We start from the raw sequence: 16,879 nt of genomic DNA, 5'->3' as shown, positions 1-16,879 counted from the left end.
TGTCTGTGAACTACTCTTTGCAGACGATGCTGCTTTAGTTGCCCATTCAGAGCCAGCTCTCCAGCGCATGACGTCCTGTTTTGCGGAAACTGCCAAAATGTTTGGCCTGGAAGTCAGCCTGAAGAAAACTGAGGTCCTCCATCAGCCAGCTCCCCCCACATCTCCATCGGGCACACAGAACTCAAAACGGTCAACCAGTTTACCTACCTCGGCTGCACCATTTCATCTGAGGCAAGGATCGACGAAGAGATAGACAACAGACTCGCCAAGGCACATAGCGCCTTTGGAAGACTACACAAAAGAGTCTGGAAAAACAACCACCTGAAGAAACACACAAAGATCAACGTGTACAGAGCCATTGTCATACCCATGCTCCTGTTCGGCTCCGAATCATGGGTCCTCTACCTGCATCACCTACGGCTCCTAGAACGCTTCCATCAGCGCTGTCTCCGCTCCATCCTCAACATTCATTGGAATGAGTTCATCACCAACATCGAAATACTCAAGCTGGCAGAGTCCGCAAGCGTCGAATCCATGCTGCTGAAGACCCAACTGCGCTGGGTGGGTCACGTCTCCAGAATGGAGGACCATCGCCTTCCCAAGATCGTCTTATATGGCGAGCTCTCCACTGGCCACCGAGACAGAGGTGCACCAAAGAAGAGGTACAAGGACTGTTTAAAGAAATCTCTTGGTGCCTGCCACATTGACCACCGCCAGTGGGCTGATATCGCCTCTAACCATGCATCTTGGCGCCTCACAGTTCGGCGGGCAGCAACCTCCTTTGAAGAAGACCGCAGAGCTCACCTCACTGACAAAAGACAAAGGAGGAAAAACCCAACACCCAACTCCAACCCACCAATTTTCCCTTGCAACCACTGCAACTGTGCCTGCCTGTCTCGCATCAGACTTGTCAGTCACCAACGAGCCTGCAGCAGACGTGGACATACCCCTCCATAAATCTTCGTCCGCGAAGCCAAGCCAAAGAAAGAGAAAAGAAAGATGTACTTAAGGAAGTTATCAAATTACTTTATATTTTTTAAGAAATTGTGGCTCTTTTCAAAATATTTAACTACTTAAAATAACTTGAAGCATCTTAAATAATCCAAACCCAGCACTGGCAGAGCTGAAGAATAATGATTGTATTAATATATATTTTTTAAAGTACAATATCCTTACCTGTGTTTGAAATGACCTTTGTGGAGTTGATTTCAAACCTGCTTTGATTCTTGAGAAATTTCCAAGAGAGTGAGTTGTTGAGATTTCCTTTTGGAATATGGCTGGAATTTCAAGGCCATGTAGTTTAAAATCTTGGGGTAAACCTTGGCATTCTTTTCAATTTACAAACCAGAGAGCACTGATTCAAACTTTGTCAATAAGTAGAAGAACCTTGACCGTAAAGGGATGTTGTTCTGGCAAAGGAGAAAGGGTTAAAACATACCTTGGCACGGTGAGTTCAAGTACATTTGAAAAATGTTCATTTGTTGCATGTACAGTAATTTGGCCAAGAAGCTTGATTCCGTACTGTAAAATTCAAAATTTTGTTGAACTTTTCTAACATCAGTGTTGTGAAAGTGGAACGATCTATAAAATGTGCAATTTAGAATCATGAACTTTGTTCTATTTGCAGAAGGTAAATGCCTGAAAACGCCAGACAATTATTAACATAAATATTGCAACAGGTTTGATATTTAAACACCTTTGCAACGTATGCTATTTTAAATGTATGTTTACAAAGTAAAACTGATGAAGGGTAAGTCCGTCAGTAGTTCAAATGATAAAAAGAGCTTTTGATTGTAGCTTCAGCTCAATTTTGGAGGCAATGAAATGGATAGTCATAGAAATTTTTTTTTAAACTTACTGTGAAAATCTGAAATAAAAACAAAATGCTGGAAAAACTCAGCAGGTCAGAGTTACACCTGTGGAAAAAGAAATAGGTCTGAAGACTGTCATCAGGACTGAGAAAGAGAATCAAGTAGTCCAGGGGCAGAAAAGGTGGGGGAGGGTGGAATTTCTCTGATAGGGAAATAATAAATCGAGGTTCAAGGTTTAACCTTCTTTATATTGTCACGTAATAATACATTAAAATGTAACATGCATGATATACCTTAACTTTTGCCTGCTGCAAGACATTTGCCACGAGCATCATCAGCGCCCCAAACAATAGGAGAAGGAAAAGCAAAAGAGAGTCCCTTCAGGGTGTCTGTGGATTCCCCTCCTGCCTCTGCAGCCACATAGACTCCTGAATCATCGCCAGCAGGCCAGAACATCTAAGTTTAAAAAAAAAGAAGGAACATTAAATGGGGCTGAGAGATGGACAGGAAAAAAATAACCGTCATTGATACAAAGGAAAGAAAAAGAGAATGATCTAAGGTTGAATAATATTGAACATTGGAAAAAGACTCAATAATATGTTGTCAATTTTTGGTTTTATGAAAAAAATTTATATTTGAAATTTTTAGTAATGGGTTAGAATTCTCTTCATGTAACCCAAATGGTGCAATTATGATCTCAGTGTTTATGACCATGGTGTAATATGTTATTTCTCTCCTCACTCTTGTAATTTTTGTGATGATTTAAATAGTTGACAATGCCATTTTTTTCCAACAACATCTAAATACATCAACTTACTTGTCAGTTGAGACTGTGGGACTACCTTGGCATGATTGAGTGTCTTATTTACTCCCTTTCTCGGAGCTCCCTCACTGCTTTTGCACAGTCCTTTGTCCATTATCTCATTGGAAATGACTTGAATGATCCTCCAATTTAGCATTAAAATGATTTAAAGCCATCACTTCGGGATGTGCTATAAAGTTTGCTTCTTTTAGGGAAGGGAGCTGGTGGGTGAAATGTATGGAAGCAAGAAGGAATTAAAATGGACGGTGGGGGGCTGGGCAGGTCAGAGGTAGGGAATGGGAGGACCAGAGGTGATTCAGAAGGAGAAAGAGAGGGGAACACATGAGGTATGGATTATCTTGTAGACTACCTTGGTGGAGTGTGGGTATGACAACGGCTCTGTATACGCTTATCTTTGTGAGGTTTTTCAGTTGGTTGTTTTTCCAGACTCTTTTGTGTAGTCTTCCAAAGGCGCTATTTGCCTTGGCGAGTCTGTTGTCTATCTCATTGTCGATCCTTGCATCTGATGAAATGGTGCAGCCGAGATAGGTAAACTGGTTGACCGTCCTCTACCGGCACCACCTACAGCTCCTAGAACGCTTCCACCAGCGTTGTCTCCGCTCCATCCTCAACATCCACTGGAGCGCTTACATCCCTAACGTCGAAGTACTCAAGATGGCAGAGGTCGACAGCATCGAGTCCACGCTGCTGAAGATCCAGCTGCGCTGGATGGGTCACGTCTCCAGAATGGAGGACCATCGCCTTCCCAAGATCATGTTATATGGCGAGCTCTCCACTGGCCACCGTGACAGAGGTGCACCAAAGAAAAGGTACAAGGACTGCCTAAAGAAATCTCTTGGTGCCTGCCACATTGACCACCACCAGTGGGCTGATAACGCCTCAAACCGTGCATCTTGGCGCCTCACAGTTTGGCGGGCAGCAACCTCCTTTGAAGAAGACCGCAGAGCCCACCTCACTGACAAAAGGCAAAGGAGGAAAAACCCAACACCCAACCCCAACCAACCAATTTTCCCCTGCAACCGCTGCAATCGTGTCTGCCTGTCCCGCATTGGACTTGTCAGCCACAAACGAGCCTGCAGCTGACGTGGACTTTTTACCCCCTCCATAAATCTTCGTCCGCGAAGCCAAGCCAAAGACCTTGGTGGAATACAAGGTGTTGTCCTCTCAGTTGCATTGGGCCTCCATTTGGCAGTGAAGAAGGCCAAGGATGAACAGATTGCATGAAAGAGTAGAATACAGAGGATCAGGTCATTGCTGAGAAGCCCATGCTTAATTTATGCTGGGATTGGGTTAGAGATAAATTGGAAGGGTACCTAAATAATCAATGACAACTATGAGGGGAAAAGCTAGAATAATTGATTGGATGGCACAGTGGTGGAGCTAAAGAAGCTGTATCTCAATTCCAGTGAGGCAGGTTCAATTCTGATACATGTTTGTGTGGAATTTGCATATCCTCACTGTGACCCAGGAGTTTTCCTGGGTGCTTGTGTTTCATCCACTGTTCTAAAAATAAAATGTCATATAGATTTGTACCATAATTGGCCATTGTAAAAATTTCCTCCCATGTGTAGGTGAGTGATTGTATATGGTGTTAATATAGCATTATTATAAATGATGCAGAATGGTCAGTATAAAATTGGTGAGCTGCGGGGCTATTTTTGTATTGCATGATTCATACATTCCAGTGAAGATGATCCATCTGCCTGCAAAAAAGGATTTTTTGGATGGATTAGGATTGAGGGTGAGTGAAGTCAAGGTGCATAGATTTTTATTTTGATTTTGAATATTCTAGTCAGGCAATGGATCTTATTGGGGCCCAAGAAACTGAAGATGTTGAGGAAATGAGACCCACTGTAACTGAATTTTAAAAAAAATAATGGTTTGGAGTTGCACAAAGGGAAAGGATAGGGGAGATATCATCAACAGGGTTGCTTGTGGAAAAAGTGCAGTTGAAGCCATCTGTTTGGTTGGTTAATGGGTAAGTTTTAGGGAAAACAAACCAAGAGCATAAACCTTTGAAATTCAGAGGGTGTAAGCAGCACCCAGTAGATCATCGTCAGCAGGAAAACACAAAAGTCTGCAGACATTGTGGTTGAAATAAAAACACAATGTTGGAAAAACTCAGCTGGTCAAACAGTGACCTTTATATAGCAAGGATAAAAACGCATAACTGATGTTTTGGGTTTGAACCCATCATCAAGATATGGAAAAATGTTGGCAGATGTACAAATAAAAAGGTAAGGGGAAGGCGTGGTTGCAAAGACAGTAGGTGATAGGTGGGGAAGGGAAGGTGGGTACAGCTGCAAGCAAGGAGTGGAGGGATGGTGTATATTACAAAGCCACCAACTCCCACAACTACCTTGAATAGACTTCGTACCCTGTCCCCTGCAAAGATTCGATGCCCTTCCCGTAATTTTTCTGTCTCCACCACATCCGTTCCCAAGATGAGGTCTTCCAGTCCTGATCTTCTGAAATGTCTGGCTTGTTCCTCAAACATTGGCTTCCCCTCCACCACCTCAGCCCCCACCTGCATTTTCTCCATTTTCTGCTCGTCTATCCTGGCCCCCTCTGCTCCCAGACGCAACAAGAATAGAATTCCCCTTGTCCTCACCTACACCCCATCAGCCTCCGCATATAACACATTATCCTCCAGAATTTCTGGCACTTACAACAGGATCCCACTACTAGACCCATCTTCTCCTCTTTGCCTTCTTTTGGGACTTCCTTGTGCACTCATCCCTACTCACTAATCACCCCCTCCTTCCCAGCTGCTTTCCCTATGGCTGTAGGAGGTGCCACATTTTCACCCACACCTCCTCCTTCATCACAGTCTGAGGCCCCAAACAGTCCTTTCAAGTGAGGTTTACTGCATGTGGTGCTCCCTTTGTGGCCTTCTCTGCATCAGAGAGACTGGGGGCAGACTGGGTGGGGGCACTTTGCTGAGCACCTTTGCTCAGTCCGCACCAGAGACAGGGACCTCCCAGTGGCCAACTGTTTCAGTTGTGTCCCACTCCCATACTCACATGTCTGTCCATGGCCTCATCTATCTCACCAAGAACACCGTAAATTGGAGGAACAATACCTGATTTTCCATCTGGGCACTCTCCAGCCACATGGCATTAATATCAACTTATCAGGTTTCTGCTAACCTGCTCTCCTTTCCCCCTCCCTTCCCTTCCTCCTATCTTCTTTCCCTCTGCTCTCCACCCCTTCCCTCTCTATTCACTTAGTCATTCTTCCTCCCCTTGCTTTCTGCTATGTCCTCCCTCCCTTCCCCACCTTTGCGACCATACTCCCCCCCCCCCCCATTAAATTCGGAGGGCTCAAGGCCAAAACATTGGTTATGTATTTTTTTAATCTTTGCTATATAAAGGACACTGTTTGACCTGCTGAGCTTCTCCAGCACTGTTTTTAGATCATTGTCAGTGTAGAGCGTTACCATTTACATGACTGATTTTTACCTCATCCTTGTCAGCGTTATGGATGATGAACTATAGTTAAATTTATCAGTTCTGATAAAAATAGAAAATGTAGGTTGGTCAGTGGTTAAATTTAATCTCGTGTCCAAAGTTGCAGTAAAAATTTGCCAGAGGAGGAGATATTTTGGTCAATGCCTTATTGAAACCAAGAAGGAAATGAATCACAGAAGTTATTGGGCAGAAATGGATTTGAATCCTGGAAGCAGGACAAGTTAGTGAATTTGCTGGAAGGGAGAAAAAAATATGAATGTATAACATTTTCCTTCAGCTAGAGATTTGTGGTCAAAAAAGTTTTTTTTTGGAATGTGGTTGCTGTTGTAAAACAAAGCATGGGACCAGATTGTACACAGTACAAATATCAATGTGAAGTCGGCCATTTTATTTTTTGTGATTTAACTTTACTGCCTTTAACTGAGGGAGAGTTCTTTCACAAAATGTAGATGCATTTGTCTTATGAAAATTAAATTGCAGTAACTTAAAAATACTGTTCTTTCTAACAGTATTTGTAAGTTACCGTTGATAACAGTTGGTAGCAATCCAAAACTCTAGTGCTTGGCATCCAAAAGTTTAATTTTCTTCTATCGAGCAACGTTCATATCTATAGGTTTCTATTATGGATGTACAGATTTTATTTACTATGTTCTCAGTAAAAATTCTTAGCTGACACTCGTGAGCTATCTTTCAATATTGTCAATCATGTAACAATTTTTTAAAAAATCTGTTGATTTTCCCCAGCCTTTGTTTCATTTTTAATTGACTGATTTACATCCTCGCAATATGGCACCTTTGAATCTGCTCAACCATTCATCGAGATGAATGGTTCCCTGCACTATGCATGTATTCCTTGGGTTTTTTTTAATATCCATAAATCTTTTGATCCATGTTAGGAAAGAATATAATATCTGAGCCTTCAGCCCACTATTGGGTAGAGAATTCTGAACAAATTTCTCCATATCATATTCTTAAATAGCTGCTCTGAAACTGTAGGGGAAATGTCCTCTCTGCATTTCAAGTTTCTAGTAGATGGTCTCTCACTCTTTTAATTGCAAGAGAATACCGGCTTGCTCTACTCTATCTCTCCTGTGACAAAATTGCCATCTCTGGAACCAGTCAAGTGAACCATTGTCACATTCCTCTTTAATAAATGTAACCTTTTTTGAAGGCGAGGAGACAAGAATTGTTTATGATTCTCTGGGTCTCAAAGACCCTCTCTAAAGCATCACGACTCAAAATAAATACCTTCTTGAATCACCAACTTGTTGGGTTTTAGAGTTTACTGTACAGAGCTATCCTTGGAACACCAAGTTACAAAAAATACCATGTTCCATTTTGTGTACCGGAGTGGAAACCTCTCATTTTTCTGCATTGAAATTCAGCCACCCTTGCTTGTTCTTACCCTTTCACAAAGTTTGGTTTTTATTCTCTTGAAGACAATTCACATCTGCTTCCCACCTAGTTGTATCAGCCAACTTGGAAAAACTGTTGCCTATTGTTAGGTCTGCTTTGTTCATGAATGAGTGAGACAAACACCAGACTGAGTCGAAATCAGGGTTCTTTGTTCTTTATTACCGGATTGTAACACTTGCGACTAACAATGTTAGTCGGAGAATGCATTCTGCCGTTATCAGCAAAATGGTGATTTTTTATACCCTTGGATACGTGCTTAGAACATCATCATATCATTACTTGTCCAATGACTAAAACTGTTGCTATCCTTTCCCTGCTAGCTTCCTGCCTCTCAATCCATCAATGTCTCTCTTATCTTGTAAGTACAAGGATGCATTCACATCTTGTTACAGCCCTGCACAGGGTAACTCCTTACACATTCCCATCTCATGATGTTTTACCTAACAGGAGTACAAGGACACCTCCCCTTCTTGTTACAGCCCTGCACAGGGTAACTCCTTACACATTCCCATCTCATGATGTTTTACCTTACACTATCCAAATAATTAATACAGTTTTGAATAGCTAGGCTTCAAGCATCAATTCCTGTAACACCTAGTGACACACAACTTGTTAACCTGAGAAATTATTTATTTCCCTCTCTAAGAGTAGTAAAAAGATGTTCTATAGTTTCTTACAGTACTAAGGCTCTATGGCTCAGCTGGTAGTTCAAGTTTATTGTAATCTGACTGTACATGTGCAACCAGACAAAACAGCATTTTTCCAGACCTCAGTGCACCCATATACACACATAATGCACTGCACATAATAATCACATATAAATAAAATAAATGTATATATTTTGGAATAATTTACTCGGTTGCAGGATATCGTTCATTAACCTCACAGTCTGTGGGAATAAATTATTTCCCAGCCTGGCAGACCTGATTTTGAAGTTCCAGTACCACCTCTTTGATGGTAATGTGTTAAGGATACTGTTGTGGATGGCTAGGGTCCTCAGTAATTCTTTGAGCCCCTATTAAGTAGCGCTTCCGGTGAATGTCATCAATAGAGGAAATCAGTATGATATATATTTCTCAAAATGTGGCGCCTGTACTTAAGAATTGAGGGAATTAATTTATAGACCTCTTCCTTAAGCTATAAATGATTAACTTGGTATTGTGAGGGGGAGCTTCTGGCAACCAGGTTTCTACTCTAGTTTCCTACTTTACTCTTGTGTTTTCTTACATTTTTCATTCTTTTTCCTTTTTCTTCTCAATTTGGGGTTAGTTTAGTGGGGGGAGATTTGATATTAATAATTGTCATATTTTGTACTTGGATATTATTACATGTATGGAAAACTTTTAAGTAAAATTTTCAAAAAAAAGAGGTAAGGGAGACACTAATGATCTTCTCGACCATTTTGACTTTTGTATTGACTTCCAGTCTGAGGCTTTGCAGCTACCATACTACTCAAGGATGCAGCCAGGCAGGACATTCTCACTTGTGCTCCTGTCAAATGTCAAGATGGAGGCCAATAGCCTTTGCCCTTATCAACCTCCTTAGGAAGTGTAGGTGCTTTCATGACTAATGAGGAGGTTTTGTGCATCCAGGATAGGTCGTCTATTATGTGCAATAAGGAGCTTTGTGCTCTTCACTCCATATGGAACCATTAATATGTAGTGGAGGGTGATTGAGTGCTGCCACCTCAATGCCACATACCCAAGTTCATTTCTGATTTTAAATTTAGACATATGACACAGTAACAGGCCATTTTGGCCTACGAGCCCGTGCCACCCAATTTACACCCAATTAACATACGCCATCTTATGTTTTGAACAGTGGGAGGAAACTGGAGCCCCCGGGGAAAACCCATGCAGACACGGGGAGAACTACAAACTCCTTACAGTGTGGGATTCAAACTCTGGTCCTGATCACTGGTGCTGTAAAGGAACTGCACTAACAGTTACGCCAACCATGCCGCCCCTATAGAACTGTCCAAGGCCCCAGCGAGATTTGAACTTGCGACTGTTCTAACCCCTGAGCTATGGAACTAATTTCTGATCTTGGGTGCTGCATGTTCTTCTGTGACTGCGTGATCTTCCTTTGAGTGCTCTCGGTTCCTTGTACATTTGAAAGGATTTATAGGCCTCTAACTTGACCCTATTATGTGTAGGTGAATGGTAGAATCTGGAGGGGGGGGGGGGAAATTAATGGGAATGTGAGGATAATAAATGTGTGGTTGATGGTCCAGACTCGGTGGGCCACAAAGCCCATTTCTATATTTCACATATTTAAGGATGTAACAGCAAATAGAACCAACAAGTAATTGGACATTTGAAGGTGGAGGATTTGAGCAGGATTTAATCTTTGATGTGAAGGAGTTGACAGCAGAAAAAGGCAACATAAGTGGGAGGAAGAACATAGCAGTTCCTACATCTATGGGAAGTTCCTACATGGTATTATGTAAATTAAATTAGCGGGTGTGGGATTCAAATACCAGTGAAGGAGAGGTTACAATAATGATGGAGTTAAGGACATTGACTAAGTATTAGAAGAAGGAATTAAGGCAGGTGGGTGCCTTTTGCTTGGCATAGATTTGTTGGGCCAAATGGCCTTTTTCCAGCTGTATGGCTCTGATTCTATGACTGAGAAGGATGGAAGGACAAATGCATTGGTGGTGAGATTCTGTAATGTAAATACCAAGAATCTTTAAAATGTCCAAGTTTCAACTCTCCAGATTATATTTTCATTCTTTGCGTTCTATCGGAACTGACCATAAGTGATTGAGTGCTGTTTTTTCCTCTTGATACTCCTGCTGTAAAAATAAATACTACTTTCTCTGCAATGATCAGATGGTAAATGAAGCTCACTTGTAAATTTGTGAACTCGACTATGATTTTCATAGCAAACATGATTGCAAGACCCCATGTTCCAAGCCTGCAGAAGTGAATGAAAGTAATTACTTTTGAACTATTCAAGATTGAGGAAATGTAGAGATTTATTTTGTAGAGCATTTGAGTTAGAACATAGAAAACTACAGCACAGTACAGGCCCTTTGGCCCTTTATGTGCTGAAGGGCCTTGTTACTTTAACACCTGTTCATTGGAGTCATTTGCAAACTAATGTTTCCCAATATCTCATTTCTTTTATTTAACACTGTATTCTAATCTCTTTGTCAGATCTGGTATGGCTTTGTATGACAGTCATCAAAACTCAGTAAACCCAAAGGTTTTTGTTTATGCCTTCAATTCAGCTCTTGGATTTGTTGCACTTCTGTGTAGAGGCTTAGATGTAAATTTATAAATTGTGCAATTTTTTTATTGCTTTCTAACATATAACAGTTCTATTTGATCAGTTTATCATCTAAACAAATGCATGCTACTTTGAACATTATTTTAGAATCGTCCCACCTTTCCAAAGGCAATTGAGATCTTAAACAGAATTTAAAAGTGTAAATCTTACCTTGCCTCAGGTGCTGTAAAATGGCAGGATACATTGTGATCAGTAATCTGTGTAACACTATTCTGATAAAACAGTTGAGATCACAGTACATCCACAGGATCAGGAGCAGAAAACAAATTTATCTTGATGGAACAGTCAGTCTCGAGCTGTCTGGTCATGTTGATGATGTTTTATGAAGCAGTTGCTTAAGTAGCTAGGCAGCCTAGCTACATGACTGCAGCAGTGCATTAGTTCACTTACATTGTGCTAGCAAGTGACGTACTCTTTGTTTCAACTGGTTGGCTGCAGCTTTTGGTATTATACAGCAAGGAACCTATGAGATTATTTTCCCTCTGTGCTAGATATGTATGAATTAAGGCTAGTTAAGGGTTTAAACTGAGGGAGATACAGAATTATGTGATTTTTTTTTATATAGCATTTTACACTTTTGGAATCTTTGGCAGTTTTAGGTAGGATGTTATTTATAGTATTTGTACAATTTCATTTGGTGCATTTGCATGGTTTTACTCATTTTTAAAATGAGTCGTGGTTGCTTTGCTGCTGTGTGATCCTTAAGTAGTTTTGCCCAACCTAGGCATGTTGAGGCTGAATTTAGAAGACAAATTACATAATTTAATATTTAAATTGTAAAGATTAATATAAAAGATGTGACACTTAATCCAAACTTGCATTGTTGTCTAGATTTTGAAACCGACCTGTTTTCTCATTCCTTGCTTCGTTATTTGTGTTTTTTGATATGCATAGGTTTGTTTTCAATCTTATCATTTGGAGTTTGCAGAGTGATGAAAGTTGTTAGTCAATGCCTCCCTCTCCCAACAAACAAGTGAAAGGTTTGTCGAATATAAAATCACTTTGAGAAACCCAGCTTGATTAAAATGTAAGATGATTTATTTATGTATATTTTGAACTAGAACAAACAAATGAACAATGGCATGTGAGGACTAAAATTGACCATTGTTTTTGTTGATGTACAAATCCAGGCAGGCCATGACTGGTACATGCATAATTGCAATGGGAATATGGAAATTGTTGCCCACAGCTAGTTAATTCTCCACTTTCTTGGGTCACAGCCTGTCTGTCTAATGCTGTAGGAGAAAATTGCATGCAGATGTTATAAAATCTGACCTCAAGTAAGTGTGTAACTAATTTGATTTTGAATGGACACATTTGAAATAATGAAAGTGTTTAGCTTCACTTTCTACATTGACTAATAAGTCTTCAAGAGCATTATTTCAATACTGGTTTAGTGATGAAATGTTCGTTTGTTTTGTACAATATAAATGCTTCATTTTTTTTTCTTTAGTGTGGGGAGCCCTTCAAAGAAGATGATGTGATTGTACTGAATGGGAGTAAAGAAGAAATGGCAGATCTACAAAGGAGAATGGAAGAAAGAAAACTTGCAGCCAAGCTGATAAAGGTAAACCATTAAAAGATAAAATGGTTGAATGTTAAAAGGGCCCATCCTGAATGGAGAAGCCTGTCTTACCAAGTGCTTTGAAAGTGCAGCTAGCCAGTCTATTCCTTAAGGGAATGGCAAACAATGAATAAAATGAAGAGAATGTGGGATATTGAGAATTTGTTGACCCACCTTAAATATTTTCTCTTTCTTGTTCAGCTGATTAGAGTTTCAGTTCATCAAGTAATAAATAGCCTAGAATGAAACATTTCACTAGGGTTGCTATTTTGATTTAAAGCAGGTATAACAGATTTTATGGCTTAGGTTTTCAAATGAAAACAATTAGAACAAAATTATTGATTAAAAAAAAGTGGATGAACACATCTTGACAAAGGGTCCCAAACAGAAACATTGACTGACCATTTCTGTCCATGGATGTTGCCTGACTCACTGAGTCTTTCCAGCCTCTCTCTTTTTCATATAAAACTTGTCAAAACTTTCCCCAGTATATGACACCCATGCTATTCAATGTGCGTAGTTCACAGATATTAAGTTAACAAACTTCCTGATGCAGTTTGAGATGAGATGTTTTAAATATATAAAAACAAATCTTTATCTGAACATAGCCAAATTTGAAGGATTCAGAATGTTTTCTTTTTGACTTTTTATCCTTGTTAGTGCAGCCTCTTATTTCTATCACATTGCCACAGGAGACATAGTCATAGAGTTACATAGCATGGAACAGGACCTTCAGACCAACTTGTCCATGCTGACTTGCCTACCTGAGCTAGTCCATTTTCCTGTGTTAATCCCGCTAATCCTTTTTTTATCTATATATCTGTTCAAATATTTTTGAAATGTTGTAATTGTACCTGCCTCTATCTTCTCCTTTGGCAGCTTGTTCCATTATATGCACAACACTGTTTATATAAAAAAAAAGTTGCTGCTCAGGTCTATTTTAAATTGCCCTTAAAGCCGATATCGTCAAGTTTTAGAATAACCTAGTAAAACACGAAAGTCTGCAGATGCTGTGATTGTAGTAAAAACAGAGGAAAGGAGACTTGGAGAAAGATGGGGAATGGGATGCTAACTGAAACAGATGTTGGAGGGTGCCCATATAGAATATGAGATGTTGTTCCTACAATTTACAAGTGGTCTCAGTCTGGCAGTGCATGAGACTGGCATGTCGGCAAGAGAATGGGGCAGCAAACTGAAATGGGTTATCACAAGGAGATACCCAGTATTAAAAGACACATAAAAAGCTCTCATGCATTTATTTCAGGGGTATTTTTCAGTTCGTCTTATCCTACTCCCATTGAAGAATAAGATTAATTCCTTATTTTCCCATTACCGATTTAATATGCAGTAAAACCTTGGAATCTGGAATTCAAGTAACTAGAAGCTTTAAGCAACTGGGGGGAAAAAAGGTAGAAAATAAATAGATAAAAATAGAGAAGTTTGCTGTTAGTTTGCCAATCACACAACATGCAGTCCGAAGCAACTGGAAAATTCACTTATCTGGCACCTCCCAATTTCCAAAGGTGCTGGATACCAGGGTCTTTTGCTGTTCTGGCAGTCTCTGGGTTATGAACGTCTGACTTACGGACAACTCATACTTACGAATGGACTACACGCGGCTTGAGCGGCACAAGGAAGGAGAATGCCATCCGTTATTTTGAGTTGGATCGTGTTGCTGTTAACATTGCCGTGATGATCAAAATCAGCCTAATATGTCTGTTAACCTGTACTTTAGGGCAAGAAAAGACTCAAAGCCTTTTCAATGATTTAAAAGCTTAAGCTGCACATGCAGCAAGTTCCAATTTACCTACACATTCAACTTAAAGACTGAACTAAAAACAGACAACCTGTACTTAACTGTTTTTGTGTCTCTGCAGTTGCAAATTTTTGAACCTTGCTGATCTTTCACACGTTAAACCAGTCCAGTCAACAACATTCCTCAAGGGGTATATGCAGCTAACAGCATTAAGGGTATTTTGAAATTCCAAGACTTGCTGATGGTGTACATGCAAGTGTTCCAGCATTCCTGCATCAAGCATGATTTTTTAATGTTACAAACTTTAATCTTATGACTTCAATTATATGGCATGTTTGTTATATACTTCAGGGTAATATGTCTGATTTTACAAAATTTAAAACATCTATGATTACCTTTTATTTCAGATTCTTGCTCTTACCATTTATCATAAAATTCCTCACTCACGGGTGTCATTGTGGCTGTCTCTGGTTATCATGGACCTTCTAATGGAGGCAGTTCAACTTCTCTTGTGCACGCACATGGGATCAGACACCTTCTGGCCGAATTATCCACATTATCACTGCTAAAATGCTGAGGATGTGTATGGTACTGGAACATTTGCTGATATGTCCCCTCTCCCAATTTCCCAGCCCATCCTTTAATACATTTCTAAATATAATTTATACAGGGGTTGTGCGCGCACTGATTTGGGGTCAATTCTTATCAAGTCTACCCAGGGGCACCAAATGTGAATTCATGCAGCACATGATTAAAAAATACTTTGCTTAACAACTATAACTCTTTAATCATGATTAGTTTCAAACAATTCCATAAACTCCTTGGGTTCAGACATGACCCATTTGAGATCATCTATCCTGGGCTTTGATGCAGTGAGTTGTTTTTGGAGTCCCTGAGTCAGGGCCATCTTCTGCAGTGGTTCCTCTTGTTATTGTTGTCGGTTATGTCAGTTATCCCTTGAGACATCTTCTTTTACATTTCCCAGATATAACATGGCTTCAATGGCACCAATTACAATAAATCAGTTCTTTTCCATCCATATGCTTTCAAATTTCTGTTGGTATTATTCATAACAATTCTGTGTAAGAGGAAATCATAAAGACTTTGCAGCCACCAGCCAATCTTGTTAATTGGCTAATTTCCTGCAAGAGTCATCACAAACTTTTGTGCTGCCAGTTAAATGATTCATTTTGTATCTTGGAAAGAATTGGCCAGAAAATTTACATGAATTGTGAAAATAATTTCATATTTCTTTGCCATATAAGCCTAACAAATTACTGCAGTTAAATGAGGAAGGTATGAAACAAACTACAGAGTAAAACGTTGCATGCAGGTACATTTCCTTAAAGTAGTAATCATTGTGCAAGAAAAAAAATCATGCCTTGATAAAGGACTCAAGCTGGAAATGTTAATTATGTATCTTTGCTGTATAAAGTGCTTTTTGATCATCTGAGTTTCTCCAGCATTGTGCTTTTACTTCATTCATGGTGTCTGCAGACCTTGCATAAGAAGCAGTTTTTTTTGCAATTTAAGATACTTTTTTCAGGGAAGATTTTTTTTAAAACAATGATTTGTAAAAGTGTCAAATATGATGTGAATATACAAGTGCACACCATACGTTGGATCTGAAATTGTGGCTCAAGTGTAATTTTAATGGGGACAAGCTACATGTGTGACTTGTAACCAAATAAACACACCCGATGTTGCAGATCAAACCAGCCAGACTAGTATCAGGTTTTGCAAGATGAGACAGTGGAAAATGCAGGATAGCTTAATTTGGGAGGTAGTATTGTTGTGGAGGCAATATTTTCTGACATTTTAAATTTTTTTTGACATGCAGCACGTTAACAGGCCTCACAAGCCCGTGCTACGCAATTAACCTACAAGCCCTGTATATTTTTGAAGGGTAGAGGAAACTGGAGCACTTGGAGGAAACCCACGTAGGTGTGGGAAGAACGTACAAATTACTTTCAGACACCACTGGATTAGAACCTGGGTCTCTGGCACTGGAATAACGTGATTGACTGTGCCGCACTTTTTCTTCATTATCGATGCTGTTTAGGCCTTGCAAAAATTTATCAGAATTTCTGTCAATTCCCCCCGCCCCAACATTTTGAAGAATCCTGAAAATAACTGATCCTTTGTATATGTGTTGATTAACACATTTCACTGAGAGCTGTTAGATGCAAGCAATCGCTTGCCAAAGTTGGTAGAATAACGATTTTTATTTGAATCAATGCAAAACAGTTTGTTGTTCAGAATGAAATGTGCCTAATCAAATATGGAAGGTACCAGGATATTTGATCAGTCCAATTGTACATTTGAGTCTGGTGTTTGTGTTCCTTTGGGATTGTTCTCATTTTTCTTTTGTTTTAATGATGACTCCAGAGCATAAACTCAAAGAATTTTGAAGATCATGCCTAGTCTTCAGTACTTTGTAAAACAAGACTGCTAAAATGAAATAGTTGGAGAGATACATAATAGAAAAAGATAGCAAAATCATACAAAGGCAAAGCATAATCTCAGAAGTTTTAATTTACTAGGTTGAAAAAAATGGTTGTAAATCTCACAACTCATGGAGTGGGCCTTTTTCTTGTAGAAATTAACTAAATGTTAGATGAAAATATCCAAATATGGCGATATTGAGATTAAAATTCAGGGCGAGTGATTTGAATGAATACTGAATGTAGCCTAGCCCTAGCATTCTCTCTCTTACTGTTATGCAAAAACAAAATGTTTTACTGC

General features: G+C 39.7%; 2 protein-coding genes across 5 annotated transcripts in view; one reads left to right on the top strand and one right to left on the bottom strand.

Moving 5' to 3' along the window:
• Positions 1-16,879, top strand: part of rtf2 (replication termination factor 2) — an 85,398-nt gene that overhangs the window by 34,246 nt on the left and 34,273 nt on the right. Inside the window, exon 6 of the mRNA XM_069884749.1 lies at positions 12,268-12,381. Coding sequence (XP_069740850.1) covers positions 12,268-12,381 — 114 coding nt within the window. The remainder of the gene's footprint in view (positions 1-12,267; positions 12,382-16,879) is intronic.
• Positions 1-16,879, bottom strand: part of gcnt7 (glucosaminyl (N-acetyl) transferase family member 7) — a 41,748-nt gene that overhangs the window by 15,789 nt on the left and 9,080 nt on the right. For 2 of the 4 annotated variants that reach the window (XM_069884745.1, XM_069884748.1), the window contains exon 1: positions 1,177-1,804. The gene's annotated coding sequence lies outside the window, so the exon portion shown is untranslated. Of the gene's footprint in view, positions 1-1,176; positions 1,805-2,104; positions 2,268-10,964; positions 11,196-16,879 lie in introns of those variants that run through there. The other 2 variants (XM_069884747.1, XM_069884746.1) reach the window with 2 other exon arrangements.

This window comes from Narcine bancroftii, chromosome 6 (genome assembly GCF_036971445.1).
Source record: "Narcine bancroftii isolate sNarBan1 chromosome 6, sNarBan1.hap1, whole genome shotgun sequence".
NCBI classification, from domain to species: domain Eukaryota; kingdom Metazoa; phylum Chordata; class Chondrichthyes; order Torpediniformes; family Narcinidae; genus Narcine; species Narcine bancroftii.
Note: the sequence above shows the minus strand (reverse complement) of the source record. Positions and strands in the feature narration are given on the sequence as shown.